This window comes from Poecilia reticulata, linkage group LG10 (assembly GCF_000633615.1).
Source record: "Poecilia reticulata strain Guanapo linkage group LG10, Guppy_female_1.0+MT, whole genome shotgun sequence".
Classification (NCBI taxonomy): Eukaryota; Metazoa; Chordata; class Actinopteri; order Cyprinodontiformes; family Poeciliidae; genus Poecilia; species Poecilia reticulata.
In genome coordinates this window covers 10,668,985-10,689,332 of record NC_024340.1, presented here as the reverse complement: position 1 = coordinate 10,689,332, position 20,348 = coordinate 10,668,985, and the positions used below count along the sequence as shown (strand labels likewise).

The window sequence follows — 20,348 nt, the reverse complement described above, 5'->3', positions numbered from 1 at the left end:
TCTTTTTTTTTTTTTTTTTTTTTTTTTTTTTTTTGCCAGGAATGTTTCCTTCTGGAAATCCATTTAAAATCAAGTCAGGCTTTGATTTGTCAACATACGCTGTCAAAACAAAGAATTTACTCAATAAAATAAGTGCAATCGTAATCATTTTTATTCAATGTTTTTGATGTATTTTTTTAACAGCTACAAAAGACAAATTAGGGAGGGGAAAAAACTTCAAAAGTCAAATTGTTAATTGACTTTAACAATTTGACAATTCTAACTTATAAAAGTAATTTAGCTTAAATGTTGTCCTTTTTTTTATAAAAGTTACAAGAAGTAGGAATATTTTTTGATTAAAATGTTACTGAAATAGTAATTAGTTAAAATCTAAGAAGGCTGTGTTTAAACAGTTTCCCTGAAAAGCCCACAGATTTGCTACATTGACAGCAGGGAGCTCAGTGTGATAGCAACATTTGCTTTAGCATTAGTGCTAATGCTAATTAGTTTAGTCACACCACGTTTATAATGTAAAAATAGTTAACTTTCAAATCACTCTAGCTAAGGTGGCTTGTTAGCCTTACTTGAAAACCCCACTTAACATTGGTAATGTCTGTCTCAGGGTTGCTGGACAGTTTGACCTTAGCAACGCCGCTGGTCAAGCTAAATGAAGCAAGCTAGCTCCGAGACAAACTTTACGAACCACAACTTYTGTGCCAAACTTAAATTTCCATTCAGACATGAAAGATTTCACATAAACATGGCAACCTTACAACCTTACATGAGAATTGAGATTGATGGAACCGGCGCTAGTCAAAGTGTTACCAAAACGAATTGGCTAATATTTTTTAGATTTGAACTGATTTCGAACATTACATCTGCATACTAATCTACTTCATTAACATGTAAATAATTATGATGGCTTTAATTCTGTTTAGAATTTAATTTTATAATGTACATTTCCTGTTAAACATGGCTGTTTATTTTAGCAGTAATTGTGTTTACATCACAGCAAAGTCATCAAAGCTTACCAGTCAGAAATAAATGATTGTCATCCAAACTAGATTTATCTAAGCTATTTAAGTAAATACGCAGCTTGTTAAGCTAAAGAAGAATCTGAAGAATGCTTAAAATCAGTTTTCTATCTGAAGAAGCTGACCTTGGTATGACAGTCTTGCGCAGTCTTATGATTTCATTTATGCTTTTTCATCTTTTAGAATCCTGAAGGTTCAGCATTTTATGACAGGTTTCCCCAAAAATATATTGACCACTAATGAGCAGTGACAGACACAATCCAGAGGTCAGATGATGCTTTTAGAGCCAATCCAGAGAAATGATTTCTTCGCCTCAAAATGTGACAGAGTGGTAGCGTGAGTAGTTTCTCACAATTGAGAATGACCTCGGCCCAGTCAGAAATCAAACCTGTGAAACATTTTACCTGTGTACATTTTCTGTCTCAGAAGATACGAAATCCATACTTCCTCTTTTGTGTTAAGCAATGTCACGCAGACACAGTACCATACATTATCTGTCCGTAAATATATTCATCTAGTGTTTGAGTGCATAAAATATAGAAAACACTTTGTTGTTGGCTTGCCTGCTAGCTTGGTCACGGGTTACAACAGTTGCAAATCCCAACAATTTTCCAATTTACAGTCTGTCATTCCCAGATGGAAGTTCCAACTTCCTAGACAAATTAAATGCAAAATTACAACATCTCCAGCTTCAACTTTGTTCCAGTTGCAGATCAGAAAATCTGGGAGGTTGGGTCATGTTTGTGCAGGGACCATGCTGATTACTACATGCAACACAATAAGGTACCAGTGCACTTTCTGTGCAGACTTAAAAATTGTAGCATATCTACAAACAGAAACAGTAAATCACTGCTAGATTGGAAATGTTTGTCTGAGGTACAAAATGGCAGAAGTGCAATTCGTTTCTCTAGCTATCCTGATGTTATAGTCTAGCAGCAACAAATTTGGATTTTCAATAAAAAAAATTGATTTCTGCCAAGTTGATTTCTTTTACTTGAAAATTGCTAATTCCTTTTTTTAAGTATTAATAGGGCAGAACATAATATCTGCTATCTGGAGAGAACCTGCACATGCAAACTCTATGCAGGAAAAGCACAGGGTGGGATAGAACAGGGAACGTTGTTGCTGATGGTACTTTTATACGCTGTTGAAAAGAGTTGAATCTGAATGTGAGCAGATTGTGTTTGTGTTTAGCCCTGTTTTGATAGTTATTTTCCATTTTCTTATTTTTTTATTTTCTTTTACAAGAACAAGACAAAATCTTCTGTTTAAGGAATTTCCAATTGTAGTTGAAAACTGAGAGATGCAAAAACACAGAGGTTTATTGATAAATTTACATTTAGTAGTGAAAACACTTTAGAAGTCTATGGGTCTATGTAGGACCCTTATGGGTCCTACATATTTGTAACATCAATTTTTATTTATTTTATGTGAGGCCCCAACTTTGAGCCGTCCGTTACCGCTTGACTCGCTGCGACTTTCGTCTGATAAGGGCAAACAAGTGTCTATATCAGGTCTCACTGTATGTGATTAAACTTCCCTGTTTGTCCCCCCTGTCAGCGAGGCAGTTGTGCCTCAGGCGGTCGGGTCAAGCCTCAACATGTTTTCTACGTTGCACTAACCTCCAAAGTATATTTTACTTGCTCAAATCCCAAAATGCTGAAGTGCAGATGGGAAGAGAGGCACATCGTTTGAGATGTTACAGATGTTTCCGAGCTCTATAGTTTAGAATATAATCAGTGATAATGCCTAATTTAGGAAATGTGCTGTGGAACATTTCACTGAGTTATTATCTTTGCACCAGAACGCCGTGAATTTCCAACGGGAACGTAATCTCGCCGTGGGCCGCAGGAGGAGAGGAGACACACCGCCTCGCTTTGAGGGTCGACTCGCAGCCAGTCTATACCATAAACACTCATCATTCATGTCTCATCTGGGCTGGCGCTCGATTCGTCTTCTCCTCAGTTCTGATCTGTTTGTTTTGCGATGCTCATCAAGGCGTTCTTTTTCGCTAACTAGGACACTGACTCCTCCTGTGCAGATGAAATCAAAGATTAGGCCTTTTATTTTGGTGTTTTGACACTGACTATGCACTGCGTGATTCATTCTCCTCTTTTGAAGATAACTGGAGGAATAAAGCAGGCTATCCAGGGTTTATTTATGCTGTAGGCCAGGGGTGTGTAAGTATGATGAAGACTAATGGCGTATGTTGCAAACTTTAAGTTTGATCTAATGGGGATAAATTAGACAGTTTCCTGGTGTTTTACAGACAAATTTATTTGAGTCAATTAACAATAATTTTAATACACAAGACTGTCAGTTCCCTGTTTTCTAATGCTGCACTTTAAAAAAAGCTGATTTCAGTCATCTACATTGTCCTCTCAGCTCGTGCAGTAACAAATTAAAAGAAACTTGCAGTTCAGACGCCGTGTTAGCCGAATCGTTGAAGGGCTCTGTTCTCATCCACCTGTGTAACTCTTGATGTTTACCCACACAGATGCTACTTTGCAACCCCGCCCGGTGGCTAGCAGGCAATACTACATCCTGCCCAACAATGGGTCAGGTGTGGAGAGAAGAACGTCTGCCCCGCCTGTCAACGTCAACCTGGAGTCGCTGCGCTTTAACCCGCATGCCAGGGGGAAGAACATCAGGCTGGACGGGCAACTTCGAAGAGCGACTCGCAAGAACAGCTTCTGCAATGGCATCACCTTCAGCCATCGCCCCGTCCACCTCTATGAAAAGGTTTGCCTCATCTCTCCATACGGTTCTTCTGATAAGGTCGCAGTAAAGTTGTAGCAGTTTCATGTGTTCAGGTCCGTCTTCGCCTAACCGGTGTGCACACCGGCTGGAGTGGAGCTCTGCGCTTTGGTTTCACCAGTCTGGATCCAAGCGAGCTGGAGGCCACTGACATCCCCAAGTATGCATGCCCAGATCTGGTGACGCGGCCCGGTTACTGGGCCAAGGCCTTGCCTGAGAGACTGGCCATAAAGGACAACATGCTGTCGTTCTGGGCCGACCGCCACGGGAGGGTTTTCTACAGCATTAATGATGGAGAGCCCATCCTCTTCCACTGTGGGCTCAGCATTGGCTGCCCGCTCTGGGCAATCATCGACATCTACGGCATCACTCAGGAGGTCACACTGCTTGGTAAGAATCTCGTGATGCTGGTAGTCGGTGCATTATGAAAAGATCAGGTTTTGTGAGCAAACTCAACTTCTAATAGAAAGATATTTAGCCATGTACAGTGCTTTGTAAAAACCTTCTGTGCCCTTGTTACAACCATAAATATCTATGCCTACAAACCTCAACACATTTTCATTTAAACATATTGCGATAGACCAACATGAGTTAGTGAATACATGAGAAGTGCAAGAAAATGGATGCATTTATTTACATTTTTAGAAAAAAAACTTTTGAAAAGTTTGACAAATTATGACATTAATTATGCTTTGATAAGAATTTTTTTTTTTGGAGTTGTCATTTCTAGGAGGTGAGCCTTGTGCCACAGCATCATGTCTTCTTTCAGCACCACAATGTTTCAGTATTGAGATGACCCATTCAGAGGGAAGTGAAGTGTTCGTTTTATGTCACAAATACATTTTGCAAATGGCCAAAAAAATAAATAAATGTTGGTCGCAGCCCAMGTGTGTTGAGGGCTGAATCATTGTTTTTATCAACAAATTGTCTCACCTGAGCCAAGAATCTCAGCTGCTCCTCCAGRGACACCTCAGACCTCCTGACTGCTTCTCTAGATTTTGCTCTCCTTGCCCAGCCTGTCGTTTTAGGCGGATGGCCATGTCTCCTTAGGATTGCAACTGTTTTGCTCTTTTCCCATTTTTAGATGATGGCTTGAACAGACTTGCGATATTATTTTATAACCTAAACTGTTTTACACTCCTCTAAAAATCCTCTGAGGGTTTCACAGAATATCTGGATTTAAACTGAGATTACRCAGAGGAGTTTGGAGGCTTTTGCAGAACGCTGCAGTCGCAGCAGATTTTATGTAGAGTTTTCAGAGCAGTAGAAAACCTTGTGTCATTATTTTTAGCTTCACAAATATTCACCACTTTGTGCTTACCTATTAAGAGGCAAACCACGTTGAAGTTTGTGGTTGTTTCGTGAGAAAATGTGAAAAACTTCAGGAGATATAAATACTTTTGCAAGGCACTGACTATAGTACTCCATATTTTTCTCTTTGGATTCAAGTCAGTCATCTTGCGACCATGTGTTTTGACAACCCAAAGTCAACAGAAACACATTTTTATAGGGTCAACATATTCACGGCTAAATTAGACAGATTTTTGGGAGTTTGGCTTCACAGCCCCCTGGGTCGGTTTCAAATGGTCTGGGATGGCTCGATGATGAATGATCTGTGTGTCAAAACGGATCTGTGTTTGTCTTAAAAACCAGAGCCTCTTTATTTCAAATTGGCTAACATGACATGGAGAAATGAACAACAGATGTCATGCGGTCTATTCACCCTCCCAACTACTATTCACAACTTCCATAAACACTCTCTTACTATCACTTTCCTGAGCCGTGTAACGTTTTTGCATTCACGCCGGCTTCGTTCCTTTCAACGTCTGTCCCCCTCGCTGTCCTCGCTCTTACACTTACTCCATCGGGCGTGTTTGTCTTCGCCCGACAGAAGCTGTAGCCTTGTTTGGTCAAGGCGGTCCGTCCCTGAAGCTTTGGTGAGGGGCCAGGGAGCTCTACTGCTCCAACATCTCTAGAAATAGTGGTAAAGGAATGCACCATAAGTCAGAGGGGGGCTACAAGCAGCAGACTTGTTTATATCTGTTTCTGGAGTGCAGGGAAGCTGAAGCTCTTCCTGACAATGCTTGTTTGTCCACGTAAAGTAAATACAACTCGRGGCTAAATTCAACATAGATGTGTTTACGTTTTRATTTCTGGACGCTATCATCATATTTTGTCATCAGAAACAACCCTAAGCTGGCTTTAGCAACTGTGAAATCCTCAACATGTGCAAAAATGAAACGCGTTGTAAATCGTTTTTATCAAATGGCGTCATTGCGTTCTCATCAGAAATAGCCTCAGTCTTCAAAAAATAATAGTATAAATCCAGCTGTTCTGCAGGGGCTCGAGAAGTTTGGAGTATCTTTAGCGGACAAAACAGCAGAAAGGATGGGCAGAACATTGGATCATACGGGTCAGGCTTACACCAGCGTTACCTGATATACTTCAATATRAAACTGAAGATTTACCTTCAAACCTATAAAGACACGGCCATCAATCCAAACTGACAGTCCAGACAAGGAAAACCTTAATCAGAAATTCAGAACCCCTGGAGATCCACAACTCAAAATGAGGCTGCAATACTCGTCAAAAGAAACCCAGAAGAAGTTTGTCACAAGTCAAGTGGGCGACGCGGCAAACATGTGGAAGAAGGTGGTCATATAAAATGCTGTGTGTGGTGGAAAGCTAACGCTGCATATCGCCTAGAACATACCGTACCCCTTGTGAAACACGACAGTGGCAACAGCATGCTGCGAAGAAGCTGTACTTCAGCAAAGACGGGGAAACTGATAATAGCTGAAGGGGGACGGATAGAGCGAAATATGTGTAGTCCTAAAAGAAAAACAAAGCCTGTGAGAGGGGCACGTTGAAGCAGGATTATGATCTTACACAGTAAGTGCTACAACGCAACAGTTTAAATTAAAGCCTGGCTGTGTGTTAAAATGGCCCAGTCAAAGTTCAGACCTAAATCAAATTGAAATCTCCAACCCGWTWGTCAAAGCGTGAGCTATTCTTGCTAAGGAAAAATCGGCAAAAACTTCAGTCTCTAGATGTGCGTAGCTGGTAGAGACATGCTCAACATCTGAAAAATAAAGGGCTGAAATACAACTCAGTCGGCAAAAAGCAGCATCCATGAGTTATCCTCTTTCATATTTCTCCTGGAAAAATGAAGCCTCTGAAAAGAGCTGTGACTAATAGCAGATTTTGCAGTTCATTTTATTGCCAATATTACAGCTTTCCAGTAAGTGTTATAAAAATTTGTCTGAATCAGTCTGAACTAATATTCCKRMMRSCMRKWMMWTTTTTTTTTCATGTCTTGTCTCGRAAAGTAAGAGTAAAGTGCCAACTAGAAGAGAGAACAGAGAAATGTTTTGGGACAGATTATATCATGCCAYGGCATAGCCATTAACCTTTTCGTGCGCATTTTGCTTCGCAGACAGCACGTTTGCTGAGAGCGTGGGGTCCAGCTGCCTGAGCGCTGCCCGACTGAGTGCCTATCTCCCCCAGAGCAGCCACGACTCGGCCAATTACAGCAACAATCAGCTGGAGAACAACCAGGCGGCTGCTGCCAAGATGGCCAACCTCCAGCTCAGCAACTACTCTCAGCTCATCCCCTGCTGCTCGTCCTCTTCTTCCTCCACCAYGCCATCYTCGGCCGTCTCCTCCGCGTTCCAGAGGGGYGTCCGGGGTCTGCCGTCCCTGCTGGACAACGACTTGCACTTTCATCTGATCCGTGGAWCTGATGTGATACTCTCCGCAGACCGTTTGGCCGCCTGTATCCACTTTCTGGACAGCAGTCGGACTCTGGTGTTCAGCGACCGGCCGCTCCACGTRGGAGAGACTTTGTATGTGGAGGTGGGCCACCTGGGCCTGCCTTACTTTGGGGCGATGTCGTTCGGTTTGACGTCCTGCGACCCAGCTTGTCTGCACTCTGGAGACCTGCCGGCTGACCCCGAGGTGCTCCTGGACCGGAAGGAGTACTGGGTGTTGCACCGCGGCTTCCCCATGCCTTGCTCTGGAGACGTGCTCAGCTTCAGCCTGCTGCCCAGCGGAGAGCTGCACCACGGGGTGAACGGAGTGGGACGGGGCCGGCTGCTCTGCGTAGACTCCTCTCAGGTCCTGTGGGCCTTTTTCACACTGCACGGAGCTGTGAACAGACTCAGGATACTCGGTAAGTGTGTTCAGAGCTGCACACGAAGCACACAAAGCGTCTGAGGAGCCAAAGCAATAAAACAACTTGGATAGCAATCACTGGAACTTTCCCCTTTAAAGAAAAAGAGAATTTTGTTCACTGATGCTTAATGGGACAGAGCTGTGAGCRCATAAAGCCCTGTGACGACGAGGCACATCAGTTTAGTGCCATTTCTCCATCTGTTTTTAAATGCAAACAGTGATGACGCAGTGAGATGAGATGGGATGTGTCTCTTTGAAGGGCGAGGAGATCATACATAMACTATTTATCCACCCTACTTTATCGTTAGCTTTCCACCTCGTGTTCCAGTTGTCAAGTAAATGTAAATAGACAATCGGAGTTGCAGAGCRGCAGACTTTTGATCTCTGGGTTTGTTTTGTAAATTTCTGACCTCAAACTACAGAAATTAGCAGATTTTTTTCTTCACGGCCATAACTCAAAAGCATTCAAGAATAACTGGCCAATTTTTAGTYCTCYTTTCRCAAYGCCATCTCTTTCCCTTCTGCATACCTGCAAGCAAGCCGTTTCTTAAACCAGACTGTACATATCAGTTTACTTGTCTTTTTAGTTAAGTATTTCTGACGATTTATRAGGAGAAATAATCATAAAAACGCTCAGATCTTTCACATAAATTGATCCGTGTGTGAGCTCTGCTTATTATTTTTTCGAGACGCTAWATGACGCCCTATTTCCATTTATTTTAGCTATGAACTGGAATCATGTCTGCTGCTGACAACTACATGGAATAACCATATGCAACTTTTTAATKATACACAYAATTTGTCTGAGTTACATAGCCATATTTTCTAGAGTTGACRATTAAGTTACTCGATATMCTCCTTTTGTCCAAGCAGATGAGAAACATAATTTTGTACCAAAACAGTCAGGAGCTTCAAAGTTCAAGGTTCAATATAGTAAAGGAGCAAGACGTCTTCCTGTCTCAACGGTCGCTAATTATTTATGTTAGAAGCAGATGTGGTGTCTGTTTAGCAGCTCATGCTACATTTGAGCTATTAGCATTAGCATCTCTCTCTTTGTATTTCATAGCGAATGTAAAGCCTTACTTACTTCTTAGATTTCCAACATTTCTGGATCGAGAGACGTTGAAAGCTCAACACGGTAAAACGGAGCAACTTATCTGTAACATGTTCAGCCTTCCTGTTATCTGCCTTATTTATTTGTAAATCTGACCGTTTTAAATTACTGAGCGCTAAAAACAAAGTCTAAGTCTGCTTAATCGCAATTAGATTGAAAGGAATCTTAATACTGAACAAACCAAACGTGGGCTTCCTGAAATGATGACAACATTTCTCGTTTCCCAGGCTAAAGGAATTCGTCTGGGTAGATTTGTTCTTCATTAGGCGGTTTAACCTTGAGCTGCGACCTTTTTCAGTCCCTGTGGTCTGACTCCCACATAAACTCCCATCAGACCAGACCCCCGTTCTCTCTTGTTTTTAATCCAGCGATGTTTCTGCTATGAATAGAAGACCGTGAAACAAAAACAAAAAAAAGTTGCTGTAATGAATAAGCATGCATATGTAATCTGCCTGCTTCGGGCATGTCAGAGTACAGCCTGCAGCTTTACATTCGGGCCGCCGACATTCCGAAATCACTCGTTTTTTTTAACTTACGTTAAGTACATCCTCGAACTGAATCCCAACCTTTTATAGATGGGGAGTCTAATTGTGTGGCGGTTGTTGATTTATAATTGTCTTTGCGGAGCAGGAACACTGCAGTCCAGTCCTCCCTGCACATCCCCCACAACTTCCCAGAGCAGCAGCCCAGATGACAGTGACTCAGACCTGGCTTTCAGCGTCAACAGATCCTCCTCTGCCTCAGAATCCTCTCTGGGTAAGATGCCAGATGTTGACAGCATGAATTATACTATACCGTATATATGGAGTCCTGCATGAGGCTCCCCCCCCCCATGAGACGACTTAGAAGTGCAGCAGTTCTGTCAGGCTGCGGGGAAAATTTGTTGTTTCGTACTTTTATCCATTATAGGAAGCGAGGCTTCTGCAGAAACATTTCTGGAATGTGAAGAGTTTGTCATTGGCAAGGACATTTTGTTAAAAATGTTTAGAGTAGTCTTACTTTTACATATTGTTCTGAGCAGATGAATATTAAACAATAAAAAAAAACCTCATTCTCCATCAACATTACTCTTCCATTCATTCAAGCTGTCTTCTCTCCTTCCAGTGACTGCTCCCAGCTCCCCGCTTAGCCCCCCTACYTCCCCCTCCCTGACTGCCTCTGAGCTGCCCCCTGCTGGGAAAAGCGGAGAGTGCACCATCTGCTTCGACCAGGAGGTGGACACGGTCATCTACACCTGCGGACACATGTGCCTGTGCAACGACTGCGGGCAGAAGCTGAAGAGACAAATCAACGCCTGCTGCCCGATATGCAGGAGGCCCATCAAAGACGTAATCAAAACGTACCGGCCGTGATGGCGGCTCCGCTTTGTGAGCAGGTGCTGCGCGCGTCTCCGCCACCTGTCGACTCCTCTCAGGCTTCGCTGGACCACAATCCCGACCTTAAACCAGAAACTGACCGCATCAGAACATCACTGTGCCTCTTAGATTCCCCTTACACGTGGCTGAACGCAGTCTGGAGTCAGAGCTAAGAGGGAYTAATGACCAGACTCGATGTTTGACCGCCGTCACTTCAGCCAAGACACGATGGAACATGTGCTCCGTTTTATGTTTTTCCACATCATCTCACCTGTGTTGTTGAAACAGAGAGGCTTTGTTGTGACTATCTTGTCCTTATTGTTGTCATTCTAGGTATGTAGTAGTCCTTAGCAAAAAAAAAAGAAAAAAAGAAAGAAAATAAAACATAGACATTGAACACGTTTTATGTAACCGCAAACTTCAATCCATTTAGTTTAGATTTTCTGTGAAAAAACAACAACAAAAAGAACAAACTGGTACATTATTGTGACACAAAGAACAGAAAAAAATAACTGAAAAGTGCGGCGTGCATTTGTAGAACCACACTAGATTTTCTGTTACGACTTAAAAAACTTTTGGAGCACATCTCTATGGGGCTTTGGACATCTAGAGAAGAACATTTCTTATTTTGTAAAGATCTAGATCTAGACGTCAGCTGAATCACTCTTAGCTATTTTAATCTCTACAATTGATTTTCTAGCATCCAGTTCGGCGTTTATGGTTGTTGTCCTGCTGAAAGGTGAACCTCTTGCTGGTTTTCTTCCTCTCGCCTTTTCTTAGCCCCGTCCATCTGTCGACCAACTCTAAAGCTCTACAGCTTCCCTGTCTCTGCTGAAGAAAAGGATCCACAACCCTTTTTCACTCTGTGAGTGGTGTTTTCTGGATAGAACTAAAAATGTTAAATATCCATCCCCAAATAGAGTTTCGTACGTGGACCAGAAATTTCAGTTTTGGTCTCATCTGACCAAAGCTTCTTCCACATTTTTCCTCTACATGGCATGTGGCAAACAAACCTGCGGGGCCTTCAAAGAACAATTAGACTTAGAATGGGGCTAAAATTCACACGGTAAAGAGTAGAAATGCATGTCACTTTTTTTTTCCTTTTTCTGTTTTCTGCAAAGTTTTTGTAAACCACGCATCCTTTACTTTGTCCTTAATGGTTATGTGTCGGCCCATCACGCAAATTCACACCAAAAACACATTCTCAGTGTTTTGGTTGTAACGTGACAAAATGTGAAAATGAATACTTTTTGCAAGGCGCTGTACATGTCATCCAAGAGAACCTGTGGACCATCGACTTCGAGTGCCTTAGATTGTTGTTACGATATCTCTAAAAGCAAATAAATAAATAAATAAATAAATACAATCCCTAGCCATAGCCATAGCCATGTGTGCTCTCCCTTGAGGCACACAGAATGTACGCAACGAGAGTAGAGGCAGGTTAGAGAGAAGGTTGTGGCTGGACGTAAGGGAAACGCCATGCTCTAAAGAAAAATGTAAGTTTGCTTGAGGAAAAAAAAAAGAAGAAGGAAAGAATCTGGTTTTGCACTCTGAGAGACTGACAGTATTGTCTAAATACAGTTGATCTAGTTTTATTTCATAAAGACTAATTTAAATGATATTTTTGAAAAGCACAATTATAATTTAACACTAGCATACCCTTGCTGGTAAGCGATGCTCCTGAGTAAGTCAACTTAGAGTGTGCACAGTAATATAAATTATATTAAACGTAGAAGTACACACTAGAAATAGACGTTTGCTGTTTATTAGGGAAAATATTGCCACTAGTTTTTACAATATAACCTATCTAGAACATAGTATAGAACTCATGAGAATCATGATAGTATTTTTTTTTTTTTTTGAATAATGAAGCTTTGCTGATTTATACTTTCTTGTAAAAATGAGCCATCTTTTGTTCTTTACAGCATTTTAATAAAAATATCTATTGGAAAGTGAACAAATCCTAAGAAACAAGTGTTGCAGTTTGTTTTTTGTTAAAATGTGATTTTTTTATTTTTTTTCTTCCTGAGGATCATTTTAATTTTTGTTATTTCGGGAAAGAAAATGAAGTTGCAAAGAAAGAAAATTATTTGTGTTTTTAGGTGAAGCGTGACACCGAAACGTTAAGTTGTCATGACTTCACGGCGATGCTGTTCATTTGAACACCTCTTCATCCTCAGTTTCAAACACGAGGTTTTGGTTTTAGATCAGAAACTTTTCATATTCGTATTCATATTTCATAAAGACTACTTAATGATGTTATTAAATGGAGCCGCAGCCATTTACGTATGTGATGACAAACCTCAAACACGCTGCTTATTTGCATGAAAAGACCATGCTCTTGTTCTCCTAGTGCCACAGTCTAAGTTTTGGTGTGTTATTAGGGTCTTTATTAATAATCATCGCGCTCATCTCCGCGGTTCCGGTCCTGTTCAACCACCACAAATCATCGTCACTGAATAAAAACATTTAATGTCTGACACAGTCATTGTGAATATTTAAAACTACAACTAGTCATGAATTAATTAAACAGCCCCAATCCCTTGTCTTAAAAATTACAAAGAGCTCTAATGCATTTTTCTTTTTAAGTCACTCTGACCTTCATTCACCTTGATGCCTGTCAAACTCAAGGTCATACTTTCCTGCACTCTGGAGATTTCGAAACGTGATGTTTTGTCCAGATATGAAGTGATAGCCATCATATTTGCACGGTGAACTGTGGGAACAATCAAAGTAGATGAAAGGTCATGCTAAAGATGTTGGAAACTCCCGTACGTTTCAATGAAGGAGCCAATAGAAATAACGTAGAACATTCACGTCTGATACAATAATATCGCTTTAGTTTGATCGACTCTAACTTATATTTTACTACATTACATAAGCGTGAAACAAAACACGCTTATGTGTTTTGTTTCACATAACACATATGTGTTATGTGAAACAACACATATGTGTTAGGCAGCTTCTCTACCGTGATGTCACAACCAGAAAAGCAGAACATAGCGTGTAAGGCTGCACCTGGAGACTCCACCGAGCCAAAATGGCTTTTACAAACAAAACGAACAACGCAGCGCAGCATAATGAGTTATATTCAGTTCATAGCTGCTATTAACCTCCAAGTTAACTTTTCGTTAACTTGGATAGAGGAGCTGCTGCTCAGTTGTACAGGAGGCGTCATCAGGTATCCTGCTGCTATCAACTTCCTGTAACATTTATCCAGTATGTATGAGCTTTTTCTTTTTTAACATTGCAAGAAGGCAACAGCAGGTACATATAAGCTACTTAAACCTTGAGTTTCAAATTCATACTCGTTTTATCTTTCAGAAACGAGACGCCCTGTATAATTTTCTACTTTTCCTATTTTAGCTGCAGGCGTAAACTGTTAAGGGGGAACTTTAAAGCAATTGTAGTGGACTTGTTGGAATTTTGAGATCAGAAGCTGCCATGTTATTATTTCCTTATGTTATAATTTACTCAGATTAGGCTCTCATTTGGAAGAGCATTAATTATTCATATTTGATGACATTTTATATATTTAAGCTTGCGTTATGCCTCATGGTGAAATAACATTTCCTTCCTGCGCTGCCATGTTGTGGGGAATAACAAACATCCTTTTTATCACAGGATCACCAAGAAGAGAGCCTCAGGCGTCAGAAACTGGACTATATTTGACCCCAACATTAATCTTTCTCAGGTCATCAACAACCGGAGGCATACTCTAAAAGTAATTTCAGTGACTTTTATTGTCAGATGCTCCTGGGCAACCCTAACTTTAGAATTGAAATAAGAGAAGGCAGTAATGACCCGCAGGTCTAATGAAATCTTACTTTTTCTTAGCATATTTTGGAGACATCGTTTTTTTCCCCTGAAAGCTAAAATTATTCAAATTTTGAATAACATTCATGAATCTAAAAATATTGTAAAGAAACACACCCGGACAATAAAAAGAAGAAAAAAAAAGAAATATTGTTAATCATCTTTTGTTCTTTTAGTTATTAACGTTGCTGTGTTTTTTTATGCTAGTGCTAATGGGTAAATGTTAAGATATGTTTTTCATTGTGAAAGTAATGCTAATGTTTGATTAATACCATGATGATGATTGCTGGGTCAGACGGTCATTCTGATGTGGTGTTGCTGTACAAAGGGAGAGCTGAAGCTCCTATTTGCTGACTCGGATCTATGAACATTCATTTTTCTTACATTGTACTCAGTGCCTGATTGCCAGATAAAACCAGGAAGGTTGCTTGGTGATGTGGATTCAGCAAAACACTGAATAAGTCCGTCTGATTTCAGGGTCGATTTTGTGTTAGTAGCAGTGATTACGTCATCCTGCCAAAGTGTTTTATTTGTTTGGGTAGGAAGGCCTCCGCTGCGCCTGTTTGTCCAAAGTTAAGCTTTCTGGCAATCAAACAATTAGTTTGGTGTGTCCCTCCCCCTCCCCCCCCAGTTTTGAGTCTGATTTAGGGATAGCTGTTGATACTAATTTAATAATTAAATTCTTTATATTTTGCAAGTTACTGAACACTTTATTTTTTTTAATGCTTTACGCTATCCTGCTGTATGAAGAATACTCTGTTATTGTGTTATTGACATTTTTCCTTCCGTTCATTTGAATTTTTATACTGGACTAGGAAGGAAAATCTGCTGGCATCAGCCCTACCAACATGTTTTTTTTTGTTTTTTTTTTCCCCACAAAGCCGCCACTGCTGCAAGAGTCTCTGCTGGACGCACGAAGGCGCCATTTCCAAGCACATGCCACTCTCTTTAATGGATAAGAGTTTCTGACTAATGCAAGTCGTTCGTAGTAAAAGCCCATAAAGCGCTCATTTGAAATGAGCAACATCTTCCTCGCACGGATCAGTAAGCTTCACGTCCACTCCGGATCCCTGATTGAGTGGCAAATGGAGAGGTTCAGGACGCACGGCGCGGTTTTTATTGGGCAGCTTGTGATTTCAAACATGGTTGGCTCCTTTAATCTTCCTGAGCAAGAAACGACTATAAAGAATTTTGCGAGTGTTTACTAAAAATATCTGGCCACGTCGTGCTCATCCTCATTTCCATTACGCACAGGGGAGCGCTCACATGTCCTACCGGACGCGCTCTCTTCTCAGTATGGGGCAACGCGGGGCAGCAGCGACGGTGACTGATGAGGAGCGCCGTGAAACCAGAGCCTTCAGCAACTCCAGCACCTTGCAGCTCCCACACTTTACTTCCTCGCTGCGCGTAAAGCGCGTTAGTGTCCAAATGCTCGTGCCATGGCTCGCGGGACATCCCAGGACTTTATTCCTCTCCAATAAAGTTCAATAGCCTTTCCCGCAAAGACATTTTGATCTTTTTTTCCTTTCTCTCTCTCTCTCTCTTTTTACTTATTTACTTTTTTATATATATTTCTTTATTACCTTGGACATTGGAGAAGCGCTGCCCATCATGGGCGCCGCATCCTGAGGGGAGATGGATGTGGAGGTGAGGGATGCGAACGCCTCGGACTGCCCGCGGAATGAGAGCGGCTGCGAGCTGAACGCTTCCCCCGGCGGAGTGTCCACTGCGCTGGCCAGCGTGCTGATCTTCACCATCGTGGTGGACATCCTGGGAAACGTGCTGGTCATCCTCTCCGTGTACAGGAACAAGAAGCTGAGGAATGCAGGTGAGGAGCAAAAAAAAAAGGCGTGATAAGGAATGCTGGGGTCAATAACTGAGGGAGATTTAAACGTCGGCGGAATAAATCTGTGCATTTACGATGGGACAGAAATATACCATTTCGTTTGGGGGAGTTGATTTGTTATTATGCCATTTGTGCTCAACTTTATTTATAGGGGTGATAAATAAATACATAAATAAAAATGTTTTGACGAGGTTCGACCTGTTCTCCTTGTTTCATTCATAACTAAAGTGATGTAATCCAGCACGTTTCCTCTGACCCCCTTGCTCAACAATCCGCCTCCAGTCTCAGCGTCTGCACTTTCTGCTGCCTTGCATGCCAGCCTTCATATCAGTCTATAATAACACTCTACTCCCTCTGGCTGCCTGGCTGCTGTACCCTTGGCTTCTACCGTCCAGATAAATCACACCCCTCCTTATATCATGACCTGAAGTGTCCCATGAGCAGCCAAGGTGAGAGGCACTGTCACTCTGACTGTAGCTCCCATGGCCTCTCTGAACATGTTTTAAATCAAACTCATTCTTTTTTCTTTCTTTTTTTTCATTCCTACAGCTGTGACGCTCTGACTAGACTTGTCCAATTTTTGTTGGTATTTTTTAATTTTTTTTCCTCCCCTTCTTGCAATACAGTTAAAAATATCTCCGGTCTTGTGTGTTAGGCAGCATAAAGGTCCTCATTTATGTAGAAAAACAACAGCTCTGCTTCTTTCCTTGTTATTTCATTTCTTTTTATTCACAATCTCTTGTTTGATCTTCATGAACACAGATAATAAACACAGGGGAACCTTCTTAGCAATYGGAAGGAAATGTAGCTTCCTGAAATGTGCACTTTTGAACCTAAGTAAAGATATTTGGGGATCTTTTAGGAATTAGAGGATTTATGCGAGATCGAAAGACGCCATGTCCGATATCGCTTGTGATGTTTGTTTTTGCTACATTTTGTTGGTAGAAAACAAAACAACCTAGAATTAWTTTTTTCTTTGCTTTTGTCTTTTGTTCATTATTTTATGAGCTAAAAAAAAACAGGTGACATCTGAAAATCTTATTATCGGTTGTGGGGTCAGATTTAGATTTTTTTCCTGAACTCTGCTGGAGGTACAAGAAGAGCTCCCATCCTGAGCCTATCATCTCATTTGCTGATGTAACGTTACTGTGAACTCTGAGGGCCTCATCATATTATTTACATTGTTTCAGCGAACATCCCAATCGTCCCACTGCGCGTCAATTTGGAAAGCTACAACTCCCACTAGGATATGAACGTTCAAGCATTTAAGCAAAGCGTTGCGACATTCGGGCTGATTTTTCGGTGACTCTCTTTTCCTCTAAAGTTGAGAAGTGGCAATCAAATCTGTAAGATTTCTATTGGGTAGTAACAGACACTGTGCAGACCAAATAAACCTCAGACTGACTGAGGGATTCTGTCATTTTCTCTTGCTTTGTGGCTGAATCCAGTTTAAGTCAGACCAGAAGTCATCTGGGGTTGACAATTATATGTGTTGTCGTTTGTCAATCTCCTCTGTAAAACACGCGCCAAAAATGAACCAAAAATAGCTGCCAAAGCCGACGCTTTGCTTCCCGTGTTTTTTGGTGAAAACCCAGTGCAAGAAGAATATGCCAGGTTTCTCTATATTGTTAACACAGGTGGTGAAAAAGAAACGCAAGCATTTTTAAATCCCACACCAAGAAATAACTTTCCTTATCAAATTGTGTCTAAGTAAGACGTGTAACAGAGGACCAGTTCTTTAACTCTTCAAATTTGAAAAGACAAGAAAACACGGCAGTCAAGTAAGACAAATATATGTTCATTTTTATCAATCGGAAAAAAAACACATTCTGGTGTGAACCTGTGCTGAGTTGGTGGCTGTTTTTGATTTGGGTCACGTGACCTGCTCTCCAGGGATCCTGTCTGTCATGAAATTGAGCAAAAATATCCCCACAGTGTCGGCACTGAAAAAACTATAAAAAGATACAGCTGTATATTTACATATTCCTGACCAAGATTAACCACACAGAACTATGGGAAGCAAATAAATAACACATAACAAACAAAACAAAGAAAAGAAAAGCAAAGAAAAACAAAGACAAAGAGCGATCCAACCACAGTGACCTCTCATGAAGAACAATGACATTCCCTCCTCTCTGCATTATTTTAAGATTCTCTTAATGGATGGGGAGTATTGAGAGTTCAACAATTACTTGCAGATTGTCTGAAGGACGCTGTGCGTAGTAGGAGAATTGCTGTTTTGCTGAAATCTGTCAAAACCCTGGGAACATTTCAAACCAACAATTTGGAGCAGACAAAATTTAAGTTCCTTAGGTAAACTGGAAGTTTTGCCAGCAGAGCTTTATAAATAAAAATAAAAGCATATCAACGCTGTTGTGTACAGAGGATTAAAGATGCCCAACCAACTCAGTCACAGAAAAAGCACAGCTGTGTCAAGACATTTACCTTCTGAAATAAAAGGCTGCTTGCATGTACAGCATCTCACTATAAGCGATAACGAACAGAAGTGCGATTTCAGCAAATGTTTGTTTACGATAAAAGACAAGATTTATTCCTGAAATAAAAATCAGGTTTCACTGTAAGTCTCCTAAGCAGATTCATAGAAGCTCGTCTTCAACCCATGTTCAAGTACTTATAGGAAAACACACTTTTAACAAATATGAGGCAAGGGAAAAAAAATCTAGATTGTCAAAGTCCTACAAGCAAGCCTTTGATCGAATGATTAACTTTTCATTGTGATTGAAATGTAGTCTGAAGTACTCTCGCCTGTGCTGCAGTGAGAGCACATGTGTAAAAGATTATATAATTCTCAGTGCAGCTTGAATGCATTAATATAAGCCATTTAAAAGACAAAAAAACAAAGCCAAAATGGAGCCTTGAGGTACACCTTCAAGTATCTCTAGAAAGTCTGGGTTTTGTTCTTCTGCTCCTGCCTGTTTAATCATTTTCAGATGTCATTTCAGAGCCTTCACAAAATCTGAAATTCCTACATTCAGCCCAGAGAACATTTGTAAAGCCCATGATTGAATGATTTTTGAAAGATTTAAAAAGCGCCACAATGCCAATTTTGAGTTTTCTGCCCCAGACACCAATAAGATAAATTTCACAGCATTAGTGGCAGTGATGGTGCTACACTTTTTACAAAACCAGACATTAAAAAGAAAAAAAAACAACAACCTTATACAAACCTGAGATAAAGAAACTATGTATTTAGTATTGGATCTGTGTTAGGGCAAAACATGCAGAGCTCCACACTGCTGACGTTATATGTAGTCAGAAACAGGAGCAGAAAACTCATCAAGCCCAACGTGATGCTAATGAGAGCATGTAAACGAGACTGCCCGCTTAGGTCGGACAGTGTTTTGGAATAATGAGCTTCTAATTGATATTTTAAACACATTACATAACACGTCCGTTTAATTCAGCCGAGATCCCTTTGGCGAGTAGCTCGGAAGTCCACGAAAGAATAATTTAATGTTTCTGTTTTGCGTAAATGGCATAGCTGGCCGGGCTCAGACAATGGGGCAGGAGTGAATGGCCTCACGCTGTTTGACTGTGGGACACTGCAGTGATTGCAGACCTCGGTGTCCTCCCCGCTCTAATTGGTCCGAGCGCAGAGGTGATCCGTCAGTGCGAAGGATAGAGCCGTTAGATGCCTTTTTATTGCCGTGGAGTGTCTGAAATTTTTACAGCTGTAAACAATCTCTGCTCTGTTCTTATCAAGCTATTTATAGCCGTGTTTGGCTCCTCCGTCGTATGAAAGTTTCATTGAATGGAGCTTTCAAACAAATGTAGCCGAATAGCTCCAAACAGCTGTCCGCCATGAAAACCCCCATCTCTGTGATGGATGGCTGCTTTGTGGGGGCCCATTAGGAGACACGGGGCGGTCTTTCTGTGCTTAAAGGATCGAATATGATAATAAGTAAAAGCAACACTCAGACTTATTTCTTTTTTTGTTGTTGTGGCTTGAACACGTCATCCCCCTCCCCTTTATTTCTCTCTGTAGTACGCTTTTCTACGGCAGCTGGTTTTTGCTTCTCGGCACACACACAACGGCAGCAGCAGCAGCAGCAGGACCGTTCCGCTCGGCTTCACTTTACATGCTGCATCCCTCTGTCTTCCACCACAACAAACACGGACATGTGCACATATGCATTCTGTACAAGCCGCTGGTGCATCCCAGTAGAAACTGTATCTGTGCACAAGCAAGGATTGGTACCTCACGTTCCATTGCGTGCTCAGCATCCTTTGAGGATGTTTTATATATATATATA

General features: G+C 41.2%; 2 protein-coding genes across 2 annotated transcripts in view; both read left to right on the top strand.

Annotated features, from left to right (window-relative positions):
* neurl1b (neuralized E3 ubiquitin protein ligase 1B) overlaps nucleotides 1-11,934 on the top strand; it is a 13,762-nt gene extending 1,828 nt beyond the window's left edge. Inside the window, exons 2-6 of the mRNA XM_008419914.2 lie at nucleotides 3,511-3,755; nucleotides 3,827-4,160; nucleotides 7,207-7,941; nucleotides 9,688-9,813; nucleotides 10,162-11,934. Coding sequence (XP_008418136.1) covers nucleotides 3,511-3,755; nucleotides 3,827-4,160; nucleotides 7,207-7,941; nucleotides 9,688-9,813; nucleotides 10,162-10,409 — 1,688 coding nt within the window. The 3' untranslated portion in view covers nucleotides 10,410-11,934. The remainder of the gene's footprint in view (nucleotides 1-3,510; nucleotides 3,756-3,826; nucleotides 4,161-7,206; nucleotides 7,942-9,687; nucleotides 9,814-10,161) is intronic.
* A 3,307-nt stretch (nucleotides 11,935-15,241) lies between these two features.
* The window catches only part of mtnr1c (melatonin receptor 1C), a 17,897-nt gene continuing 12,790 nt past the window's right edge, over nucleotides 15,242-20,348 (top strand). The window contains exon 1 of the mRNA XM_008419913.2: nucleotides 15,242-16,056. Coding sequence (XP_008418135.1) covers nucleotides 15,864-16,056 — 193 coding nt within the window. The 5' untranslated portion in view covers nucleotides 15,242-15,863. The remainder of the gene's footprint in view (nucleotides 16,057-20,348) is intronic.